At 39.1% G+C, this 12,987-nt stretch overlaps 1 protein-coding gene across 2 annotated transcripts; it reads left to right on the forward strand.

Annotated features, from left to right (window-relative positions):
• Positions 1–2,578: 2,578 nt before the first annotated feature.
• On the forward strand, positions 2,579–7,270 carry ccn2b (cellular communication network factor 2b). 2 transcript variants are annotated; one of them, XM_052532649.1, is made up of 5 exons: positions 2,579–2,713; positions 3,599–3,815; positions 3,957–4,220; positions 4,414–4,625; positions 5,683–7,270. In XM_052532649.1, the coding sequence occupies exons 1-5, from the start codon at positions 2,657–2,659 to the stop codon at positions 5,986–5,988; spliced, it is 1,056 nt and encodes a 351-aa protein (XP_052388609.1). In that variant the 5' UTR covers positions 2,579–2,656; the 3' UTR covers positions 5,989–7,270. The 2 variants fall into 2 exon arrangements, with proteins under 2 accessions (XP_052388609.1, XP_052388610.1); XM_052532650.1 differs by having other exon boundaries at positions 3,957–4,208.
• The last annotated feature ends 5,717 nt before the right edge of the window (positions 7,271–12,987 follow it).

The raw sequence follows: 12,987 nt of genomic DNA on the forward strand, positions 1-12,987 counted from the left end.
TGCTCCTGCCCATCCCACAGTGTCCCTGGTCTCAAATATCCATGGATTGTACTACTAGCTTGCCAGTATCTGAAGGTAACACTGTTGTTAGAGCTGAAGATCTTTGCCCGAACCCAACGGGACCCAATGGGACCCGACGGGTTCGGTCGGGTTCGGGTGGGTTCAGGCTTAATTTATGTCATCTTATGCAGTCTCGGGTCAGGCTCGGGCTTGCGCTACGGTCATGTGATGTGTTTCGGTTAGCGAAAGATGCGAAAATGGATGCTGAGTAGGTGTAACGGAGGCTTGCCTCTGGTGATTACGTTTTGGTTGCACCAGCAACTAAAGCAAACTCTGAGGTGTGGAAAAGTTTTGACCATGTTTATAATGAGAATAATGAGTGAATAATGACGCACTACAGTGGATTCAATATTTCCTCCACAAAAATATGTAGGCTTAGCCTAATGGCTTTGAGTAAAGGTTTTTCAAATAATAACTAAATATTCATTGATTCTTAATTGCATAATGTAGACAGAGTACATACGCTAATGTTGGCATTATTCTTTTATTAAATGTCAGCTGCGAGGCAAATCCGGCGGAGCCTTTATCACAATTTCGTTATTGCCAAATACCCATCTTAATTTAAAATTGATCTTAATATAATTTGTTAAAAAAGACTTGTTTTTATTGGTGTGTTGGTCTATTTAAAGGTTAAATGAGCCTGTGCCTATTTAGAGTGCTGAGATGTTAAGATGTCACAGAGGACTTATTTTATTTCTTTGTTCCAACTTCCAAGTCTATGTTAGTTATGAATAAATTATGTTAAAACATGTATAAATGACTCATTCTTGACAAAAGGCAAAAGAGCTGTGCACATTTGAATAATGTCTGGCTGTAAAGGGGTTTGGGCTTTTAAAAAGCTGTCAGTCAAAATGTACTTGTCAGGCTCGGGCTGAAACCTGTCGGGCTCAGGTCCTGTCGGGCCTAACATTTAAGGCCCGATTACAGCTCTAACTGTTGTAACACTCATTACAAGGAGCATTTACATACCCACTCTTTAGAATAGGACAAAAGGTCAGGATCTCAGCTAAAGACTGGCCTTTAAGAGTTGAATCCCAAACATTTGCCCAAAGATTTGTTGGCACATTTAAAATCACCTCATTGGTCAGTCCTGTTACATACATACCAGTTTGTCTTACCTAGATTTATGAGAGTAAGACCTACTTTTTATCTTTCTCAATTGAAACCGGTAATAACCTCCTTCTCCAGCTCCCGCCCCTCACCCTCCTCACACTATAAAAGGTGGCCCATGTATAAAGTGAAGAGATCGTTAGATTCAAGATGGCGTGGCCGTGGTTTTTTACTACTTGGTCAACTGGGAGGAATACGGGCCTGAGGAACATACTTGTGTGCCAGCACAACACATCTTGGAACCAGACCTGATCCAAAAATTTCATCACCTACATCCTGACCGTCCTGGGCCATCTGGAGTTGGCCGTGAAGGGGGGGCCCTGTCACATGATGGTCTGTCCAGAAGAGGGAAACAGAGAGTGCCTTCCTCAAGGTCCTCCTGATTTCCTGTTCATTATTTGCTCAATTATATCACACTTGTTAGAGAGTGTGTGTGTGTTTAAGACCTGCATTAGGTGTATTTGAAGTTCTTCTGATTAGGCAGATCTATAGTGAATACATGTTTTCTTAAGACCCATGTTTGGATTACTTAGAAAGACTTTTACACAGATCTTACTGACCTGAATGGGAACTATTCTTTATGCTATTGGACATTTTGCCTGCAAGTCATTGTGGATTTGTACCTTCTTCAGCCCAGCTTTTGATGCTTGATTTTTTTAGAACTTAAGGACTTATTTTGAGCATGCCTCAGAACCTCAGGAGATTTACATGCTTCAGGAAATAGCTGCAAGTTGGGAAAAAATAAACAATTTTATTCTACCATGTTTCTTTCTCTGTATCTGACACAGATGGATTTCATGAGCTTGTTTTGGGTTTCCAATAAACTCAACTTCACACTGTCCTCTTTGTAATTTAGTCTCAACAAAAATGTAATCGTGGGCCGTGTCATATCCTCTGCCCTGCAGGCCTGTCAAGCATGACATCATGTGGTGGAAAATAATTTTGTATCAAAACAGTCTGTGCATATCAGTTTTGTTTTTGCTGTTAAATGCAGTGCCAGTGCAAACATGAAGCGTGCATGCATAGTTTTTGCAAATAACTTATGACATCTAAACAGTTGCATTTCAACAGTATCTGATGAACATTCTAATCTATGATCTGCCAAAGCATGTTGGACAGTGCCGATTGACTGGCCCACAATAATATTCAGACAAACAGGAGTCAAACCATGTGCAGAAACCAGACCTTTTTCCCCCCAAGTGCACGCTCTGGAATCTGTAGCATGATTAATTGAAAGGCTGGTCGACAGCATCTCTTGAATTTTCAAACATTATGGGAAACCATCTGGAATTGAAATATTTTCACCCCTCTGGGTCGCGTGGCATAGCTTGACTCCGGTGGGCTACACCCCATTCTTGCAGTATTTAAAAAGGGGCTCTCTGCTCTCTACTCCACTACAATCCTGCAGTCTGACAGCAATTACACACACCAGAGAACCAAAACAAACCTGTGGAGTGTGCGCTTCTGTAGGGAACTCTCGGAGGAAATGGCTGGAACAGTAATCACCCCATCATGCATCGTTTTCTGCTTGCTTATACATACGGTGAGGGAACACAACAATGATATATTGAAAGTAAAAGCTCTATTGCTATCAGCACTGTGCAGAATTTACAATAAGTTAGTTGATTTGATTATGTAGATTAACAATGTATTATTTTACTATCATCTGAAATGACATAATATACATAGTAATTAATCTGTGTGCTACTGTTTGCAGAGTGAGGCGGTTAGCCACAAGTGTAGTTTTAGGTAATTGGTTTAATTAGCTTTAATTAAGTGCATTCTAACAAAGTTTCCCATAATAACGTTTAATGTGAAGATTACACACTATACTGGTTTGTGCATGCATGTCATTTTGTGATACTGAGAACAGTGCTAAGACTCCAGTCTGCCATCTGAATGAATGTATTTTACGTAATATTTATGTATAATATAAGTTGTATTTAATAAAAAAACATGTCTAATGAATCAACATTATTTATCAAAGAAAATACAAGTTTTACAAGAAAATACTACTTTAGTATATTCTACTGCTGTAAATATATTTAAATAAATTCACAGTTACTACCTATTTGTGAAATTTACTTGCGATTGCTGATTGAAAATTGTTTCAGTGTTGCAGGCACAATTTTAAAACCTTTCATATATTTCTACACCATTCATTATTTCGAACATATTTTAATGGCTGAAGATATGCTAGTGTATTTTCAAAACATCACTATCCCAAGTTACTTGCATTAACTGTAATGCATATTATCTCCCCCTTGTGGCTATCAAGAATATTGCATATGGACTTTCTGATTATACAGTGGCAATTAATTTGTCCCAGTCAGACATAGACATTTTAGAATAATGTTGGGAGTTAATAAAAATTATTATTACCACAGATTAATGAGAGAAAGCTAACATTGTGTCATCTTCGATGCAGGCGCTGTGTCAGGACTGCTCTCAGCCCTGTGACTGCCCGGCTGAGAGCCCTTTATGTCCTGTAGGCACCAGTCTAGTGCTGGACGGCTGCAGCTGCTGTAAGGTGTGCGCCCGACAGGCAGGAGAGCCCTGCTCTTTCCTGGAGCCATGCGACCATCATAAGGACCTGTATTGTGACTATGGAGTGCTGAGTGACACTGAGACAGGCATCTGCATGGGTGAGTACAATGTTGCACTTTGGAATGTAATGAGGAGAGAATTGAAATGTTTATGCATGTATTCCACTACACCTTTTGTCCACAAGTGGGAGCCTCTTAGTGTTGTCCTAACTTATCTTATGGCTGTTTCACATGTTGCAGCTCAAGAGGGTCAGACGTGCGACCTTAGTGGTGTGATTTACCGCAGTGGTGAGACATTTCAGCCCAGCTGTAAACATCAATGTGTCTGCATAAATGGGGAGATCGGCTGTGTACCAACATGTGCAAGCAACATACGGCTGCCCTCTCCAGACTGTCCCTACCCAAGACGCGTCCAGATCCCCGGCAAGTGCTGTGAGGAGTGGGTGTGCGACCAGATCCCACAGGAAGACACCTTCCAGTCAGTAATGGCTGGTAGGTCAATCGGCAAGTCAACTTTTCTTTCATTTTGCTTCATGCTATGTTGAAACAGCAGGCCTTTGAAATATTGTCCTTGACCAAGATTGTCTTTTACCTAAACAAACTCATTTTACTAGCCACACTGCAATGACAATATTATAACATGCTTTGCAAGTTGTCATTGGTGCATGAATTTAACAGGCACTTCTTCTTCTTTCAGCATATAGAGAGCTGTCTGGTCCGGATGTCCAGCCTGAGAGCGCGAGGGACAACTGCATCGCTCAGACCACTGACTGGAGCGAATGCTCTGCAACCTGTGGCATGGGGGTGTCCTCTCGTGTAACCAATGACAATAGGCAATGCCAGCTGGAACGGGAGACCCGCATGTGCATGAACCGCCCCTGCAATGCAGAGCTGGAAAAGGACATCAAGGTAAGAGAGCACTAAGTTAAACCAAACATCTATTGGCCTTGTTCTGCTCTGGCTTGCTGACAGACTGTGTGACGTAATTGTCATCTTGAGCACTGATAATTTGAGCACTCAAAAACAAAGGGTCTTCTGTGTAGTGTGTGTAGGCCCAATGCATCAGTACACATTGCCAAATCAACAGAGTACACTTCTAAAAAGGTTAGCACACTCAATTGTGGGTTATGGAACATGGAAAATTAATTATTATCCTGGCAATAAGGCAAGTAACTATAGTGCCCTGGAGATGGCATGTGAAAAAAAAAATAATAATAAAATGTTTTAATCGATTTAAATTCAGTCAAATTCTAGTTTTTAACAAGTTGAGTTTGAGATATTTATTAATGTATTTTAATCATAATTTTATTTTGTTACTTATTATTATTCTTTTTTATTATCCTTTTATGTTACACATGACATGGATTTGTTTATTAAATTTTTAAGTCCCAGTCCGAGTCTAGCCTACTCTGTCCAAGTCCCAGTTAATTTGAGTTGTAGTTCCCCAACTCCAAACTAAACTAATCAGTTAATCATAACTGTCACCATGTTTATAGCTACTTAATGGCACAGATCATCAAAGGTTTACCTTCCATGTCTGTGTTTTGCGTGATGTAAATCCACTGATATCCTAGTGCACCATCTGCATGCAGTCTGCACAGGCAACAGCATACAGTATATACAAGTGATTTCAGATCTTAAAAAGAAAAAGCCACCGGATCAGGGTTGTCCGATCCTGTTTCTGTAGGGCCAGTGTCCTGGAGTACAGTAGTTGGCATTGTCACCATTTTCACAAATACACGATAATGGGACGATAATGGTATTGTTTTTAAAAACTCACACTTTAAAACCAGTTTTCAAAAGTTACCATTTTTAGACCACCAAAACGGCATCGTCATATAAAGGAACAGCCAAAACGAATAAAATGTTTTCCAATTTTAGTTTTAGTTTGTTTTGGGGCTTTTTTCTCATTAAACCCATCAAAAACCATGTCAAATATGAATAGCCCTCATCTTTCTCTTTACAGAGAGGGAATAAGTGTGTGCGGACCCCTAAGAGCCAGCGCGGGATGCGTTTCGAACTGTCCGGATGCCACAGCGTCAGGCGGTATAAGCCGAGGTTCTGCGGGGTGTGTACGGACGGCCGCTGCTGCACACCTCACGCCACCGTCACGGCCGAGGTGGAGTTCCGCTGTCCCGAAGGAGACTCCTTCAGGAAGAAGATGATGTTCATTAAGACCTGCTCCTGTCATCACGATTGCCCCCGTGAGAACGACATCTTCCTCGCCTCAAACTCACGGAGAATGATCGGGGACTACGATAATGACATGTGAGGAGCTGTCCCATGTAACACACACACACACACACACACACACACACTGACGATCAAGCACATGTGCACATGAGGCAGCTCCGTGTTTAACTGAACCTTGAAATTCTCACGTCACGTGATCTAAATCTTGACATGAAGTGGGCATTGATAATGGCCCCGCAAGCGTTTCTTCTCTTGTTTGTGTTTTCTGAAGCTCTGAAGTCATCCGGCTGTTTGACTGGTCCTGCTATAGCAGACCTGAAGCACTGACAACTTTGTGTTAATGGAATCGTTTACTCAGAAATTACAGTTCTGTTATCATTTACTGGACTGCATTTTGTTTCAAACCATTAACGCTTTTTTTTTTTTTTGGAACATAGAGAGTTTTTGGAGTACCTTGACACAGGTCTTTTCCATACAATGAAATTCATTCCACATCTGTAAAGCTCAGAAAACGGAGCACAAAAAGCACAACAGAACCAAAACCAAACTATAGTCCATACCAGTGTTTCACTGTATTCTAGATTCTGATCTCATGCTATAATTTCTTATAAGCAACACACAAAAATTTAAATTGATAACAGTTTGGTCACTATACACGGTCATTGTACAAAAAAAAGCTCGTGAAGATTCTTGAAAAATTCTCCTTTCGGCATGGTTTAGTCTGAGGTTAAACAATTATATATATTGTTGACTTTTTTAATGTATGATTATTTTTGGGTAAACTATTCCTTTAATACATTGTATACATGAAGTAGCCTACTTATAATTAAATAATTCATGTAATGAGTTAATTTCAAGAATGTTTTCCTCAATACAAGAATAGACTGAAATGACAATAATGTAATCATACATTTGATATGTAGTTTTCAGTTTAATTTGTCAGTTGGGTTATCACTATTTACAATTATTTTTACTTTACAACAAGGAACAATATTTAACAGCTGACCTTAATAATTTTGTATCTGCTTGAACCCAATCTGTCAAGTATGAAAATCACTAATGAGTCCTAAAGTATTTTGGGAAGAAAACACTCCATCAAATGAGATAATGATAATGAGATGTTGTTAAATGTTTATTTCATAGGAAATGAACCGAACAATGACGAATACACCTTGTGTAAATACTGTAAGAAGACCGTGTACAGATTGTACTAATTTATGTAACTGTCGTTTAACTCTTAAATGTGGTTTGGTATGTGTACTGTATTACTTTGTGTTCATTCTAATTACCTGGCAATGATACCAGCGAGTAATTTTCTGATGCACTTTTATTTTCCAATAAAGAATTTATATTTTTATATATATATATATTTTGTGGATTATTGATTTCGAAAGTCACTTAATATGGCAAGAAAAAATAAAAGGCAAATGTACAAATACGCACTTGATACACTCCGTTGCTGCCCTGGAAAAAACAAATCGCAACCACTGTTCATGTAACACTGGGTCCTTGGGGAAGCTGAACACAGTAAACTTTCCCTCACATCCAAAAATGCACTTATTTGGAGGCATTCTCGGACAAATCCTATGCAGTGCTGCCGACAATTTTGAAGTGCGTTGATGTGCGCGGTATCGCTCTCCTCTGGCATACGTGTGCGCGGGCACGCTTTTCCGAAATAAATTCTCCTTCCGAAAGGACTTCCGTTCTCGTCTACATCATTAGATCCACGATCGGAAAAAAAAATATATATATATATATATTTTTAACTTTGGCCATGTTTAGCATCAGAATCCATCTCTTTTACACTGTGAACAACTCTGTATACACGAAACACCATTGTACACCCTGTTTAAGTACTGGCTAGGTTATGTTTAATCATACACTAATGTAACAATAACATTATTATTTCTAACATTTAACTAACCTGGGTTAAAAATTAATTAAATATTAAATAAATAATCTTTAATTAAAAAACGTTTTTAATTGCTGTACGTTTCATGTTTTTGCCATACGATGGAATGTTGCTTATACACAAACAATTAGTACTGTTCATATTTGAACTTTAATTTATATCAATTAATGTCAATAGTTGCTGTAAAATGTGAATTGTTTATTTCATGATACCTTTTCATGATTATTTCATGATACATGACTCTTTTAAAAGTGTTACAGGGTGGTATGCAGTGGTCATACTGGTAGCTAGTTAGTTTATTTTTGAATATCAGTTGAATATCTACAAATTGAGACCACTCAGAAGCGTCGTGGCTCTGCGATAGGATGGCTTCCAACCCGGTGTCGGATGCATCCGTCTGCAGCAGGAAGGGGCAGTTGAAGTTGGGGGCTCGGAGGACTGGCTCCATAGTAAGGGCTGCCTTTATCCGGTGGAACGCAGTCTTGGGGGTCCACGGGACCTTCTCCGGCTGCCCCTACCTGGTCAGGTCTGTCAGGGGAGAAGCTAAGGATAAAGCAGCAGTAGTAGCCTACCCTGCCAACCCCAAAAAGGCCCGTACCTGCATTTTGGCCGCGGCCCGACCCAGCGCTTCAGAAGATTGACATGGTAGAGCTGATTCTCTTTCCCTCTGTCTGGTTGCCGCACATTGTATGTGACGGGGCTGACCTTTTCGGTGACGGTTTACCACTAGCCTTGTCCCTTCTTCACAGTAATTGCACTCCTGCTAATTGCACCAGGTGCTTTCACTTAATTGTCATTAGCCTCCCTATATTTACCAGTCCTTTCCTGCTGTCTGGATGGAGTCCTTACCTTTCGTGATCCCAGTCTTCTCGTCCTCTGAGATTCCTCGTCTTCCTGTTCCCTTTCCTGTCCCTTCCCTGTTTGTTTTATTTTGGATTGTTGTCTGGTTTTGACCCGGCTTGTTGGATTATTCTTTGGATTACTCCTCAATAAACATACCTGCAATTAGATCGCTTTCTCCCTGTGTCTTACTGGATCGCGATCGATACAGGCTAAGGATGTTCTGCTGCAGTTGTTGTGTTATTAAGGCTGTAAATGTAAATTCATTTGGTGACCATGTTTTATTTTTCCGAAAAGAGGACAGTGGGGGTGGGGTTCAGGAGCGGGGTTTGCCTAAAACAGCTTAGCGTACATAGTTTTAATTTTATAATAAAAAGAAGAAAACAAATATAATAGAAAAAGAATGCTAGTGTTAGAGGGTGATTTTTTTTTAAATAAAAAGAAAATAAGTAGGAAAAAACAGACTTTTTCATATTAAATAAAACAAATGGTTAAAATAGAAATAGAATAAAGAGTGCAAATGTCAGAGGTTCAAGTATTTTTTAATAAAATACTGTTAATGTTGACATTAGAATAGAGAGTGCTAAACTTAGAGGGTCAAATGAAGATGAAAGATGTGGTATTTTTCTTTTGTTTCTTGAAAATGATTAAAAGGGTGGTTGACTTTTTTTCTTGGGTTGATTGTGTTTATGGGTTGTAGTGTAACATGTATTAATGATTTGTTAAAAAAAAAAAATCACATAATTTACCTTTATTCCACACCACTCTGTCCCTTCTCTAAGAAACACGCTGATCATTTCCTGCTTTTATGAAACTCCTCTCTAAGAAATAGGTGATGGGCTCTGATTAGTTTGCTAGCCCAGTGTGTTGTGATTGGCTAAACCACCTCTAGTGTGTGTCTAAACATCCCGCCCCTAACCTTAGCTGCATGTGATCCGGTGTATTGTAAACAGCGGCGCAAACATGATGCAATATTATAATGTTTAAAGTAAAGAAATGTACATGAAAATCACGGGAGTGAAATACGTGTTGTGGGAGCAGGCGGCAATGGTCAGAGATTCAGCGGGAGCGGGACTAAGAAAACTGCCATTTTAATGTTATTTCTATAATTGTTTGAAGATTTTTGGCCCTCCAAGACGAAGATGTGTTTATGAACAGTGAAATGGTGCTGTCAAATCGAGAGTTCAAACAGCTGATAAAAATTCAGTAGTCCACACAAATCCACTCAATCATTTAACGTTAAAGTGTAAACGCTGACTGATCTGTGCATATTTCTCTCCTGTTTCAGACAAGATTACTTTTTCACCAGAGAAAGCAATATCATGGACAGACTACTTTTGGATTACTCACATTAGCCTATTGGATTAATGTTGTGTTTTTATCAGCTGTTTGGACTCTCAATTCTGACGGTAGCCATTCACTGCCAAGGATCCGAAGATGAGTTTTCATTTTCAACTATTCCTTTAGTTGACATGAAAGTTATTTCATAATATAAACACGAATGACTTCTGAATTAATAAAGGTTTAATTTCCATTATACAAAAGATCATTTTCTTTTGTTTGTGCAAGGTTTTGTGAGAGAAGCCCCACGGGTCCCTTTCTTACGTTTTCAAAGGTTAAGTGTCTTGATCAAGAGCTCATTGGTAGTCCATAGATTAACCCTGCTGAGGTTTGAACGTACGACCAGTTTCCAGATCTTTTACAACTACAGTAACTCTCACAGCAGATCTGAACATCAGAGAATCATCAGAGAGCTGTGACGCACGCCTACGAAAGAGCACAGCGTCGACTAAAAAACTGTCTTATTGCACTGGAAACCCTCAGAACGCGGATAAGGACAGTGCCTTTTCTTCGCCTCAGGTAAACACTTACTCTTTCTGGGTTCGCCATTAAACCGGCCGGTAATAGTGAAATATATCCCTGACTAGCGATATTTTGGAGGTGCGACTGGTTATTAATGAGGTGCGCTGCTGTGCTGATGATTGACAGATAATGTTGCTATAGTTACAGCAGTGACCGTTAAGAGCGGTTCGCGCCTTCAGCCGGATCAGCGCGCGCATTAGACCGATCCAAATAAAACACAAAAAAATTGTACAGCTGGATTTATTTGCGCAATCAGATAGATATGAATGTTCCGCTCATTGCTAGCATGGTTATTTTTATTGCATTATTCTGGCGTGAGATCTGTCATTTCGATGCGGTGCTGAATCTTCGTAGGCATTCTATGTTTTTATTTGGTAATGTCCGACCATTTCGATCAGTTTCAGTCGTGTAAAACAGATTTGATGCTGATGGTTCCGTTTCAATTCGTGTCAGCGGCTGTGAGTTATGTAATATGCTTTATTATGGTGTTATTTATCGTACTGCAGAGAAATGAGCAATCTCTCGCCCATCTCCCCCTCACTTAAATGTCGTGCATCTGTAAACATTGGCTCGAGTGGAAAAGAAGAGCAGTTTCATATAAATGATCAGTATTTAGATTTTTTGTTTTACAGCTCTTTTTAGACATTTGTGCATGATCATGTGTGAAAATCATTGTTTGAAGCATCCAAGTGAATAGAGTGTTGAGTATTCTTACATGACCTTGCGACATGTCAGCTAGACTCCCAGATTATAAGAAAATAAATCTTAATGGTGTGAATTCTGATATATTATAATATACAGATACAGATGTGGCTGAAACTATCACTTTGGCTCACCAACCCCTGAAAAATGGGTTAAAATCAAACCCCTGGAAAAACAAGCTTTTTTTATGGTACACGTGTACACTACAACAATTTTTGCAACTCCATAACCCTTTGAAATGTGTTACATCACAGGAAAAATAGTGAGAAAGGGAGAGGAAGGATGTACCAAATGCATTATTAACAACCAGAGAGTTCACTAAGAAACAACACATTCAATATGCTGGGTTTATTCAGAGGGATGGATATATAGGTCATATTTAATGTATTAAAGTGCAGATTAGGGTCTGGGCATACACTAGCCTGGAGGTTTATTTTGTTCAAAGTTTAAATTATGGAGGGGAAAATCTCAGGTGGGCTTTGTTTTGTGAAGAGTGGCTGGAAGCGTTGGTAAGTATGGGTTATTTTTAGTTAGATATTTTAGTGTTACAACTGTTTTTTAGTGCTAAGCTTGAGATCAACAATGTGCTTTAGTGTTTTTGATGTGTTGTTGTAGTGTATTGTGTGCTTTTTTGATGTGCTCAGTATGAGAGTTCAGCATTGTCATTTATGAGTCCAATAATAGCCATGTCGTCTGCATATCTGAAGATTTCATTGAGCTGTGATGGGATGTGAAGTGGTTTGTCTAGAGAGAAAACAGCAGATATGAATGTTAAGTTCTTAAAGCTGAATGCTGTGTCATATTCACTGCTGTGCAGGGTTTGAAACTTTAATCATTAGCAGTTATTTTCCCATCATTTTTGTATCATATTTTACCATATTTCATTTATATACATGTAATGTAGTATATGAATTTATATTTAAACCTGACAGATTAATACGTCTGTGAAAGTTTAAGTTCTTTGTACACAGTGCCCTCCATAAGTATTGGAACAGTAAAGACAAAATTGCGTTCTCTGCTGTGGAGTCAATACATTTGAAAATATGATTAAAAGATGAATATGCGTCAAAACATTTTATTATTAGGTCAACACATACACATACTTTCAACACATACACGTTTTACCAAATAAAAAGGACAGCACTTTAAGAGTTCATCTGATGTGAGCAGAAGTATTGGAACAGTTGAATTTAAGGCAGATGTCAAAATTTACAAGCTAATATTTAGTTAGCATGCAATCAGAGCAGTGAGTCTGCAGCCCATAGACATCACCAGACTCTTGGTCTTATGCTTTGAAATGCTTTTCCCCAGCCTTTAATGCAGTCAATTCCAACTTTTGCTTGTTTTGGGGAGTTTCTGTCTTTACTCTCCTCTTAAGCTGGTGAAATTAATGTTCAATCGCATTTAAATCTGGAGATTGATTTGGGCAGTCTTAGACTTTACATGTCTTTGCCCTGATAAAGTCCTTGACTGAACTGGCAGGGGGTTTTGGGTCATTATTTTGATCCAATATGAAGTGCTTTCTAATGAGTTTGTGGCATTTTCTTGAATATTGGTAGCCAAGATGATTTTGTACCCTTCCAAATTAATTCCACTACTGCCATCATACATTAAGTCATCATTAAAATGAAGAGGTCCTGTTCTAGAGACAGCCATGCATGCCCATGCCATAGACACAGTTGAACACTTAGAAGACCTGTGAGGCAACTGTTCCAATACTTCTGCTCACATCAGATAGGAAGATTAAACTCTAAAAGTGCT

This window comes from Carassius gibelio, chromosome A19, assembly GCF_023724105.1.
Source record: "Carassius gibelio isolate Cgi1373 ecotype wild population from Czech Republic chromosome A19, carGib1.2-hapl.c, whole genome shotgun sequence".
In the NCBI taxonomy this organism is placed as follows: domain Eukaryota; kingdom Metazoa; phylum Chordata; class Actinopteri; order Cypriniformes; family Cyprinidae; genus Carassius; species Carassius gibelio.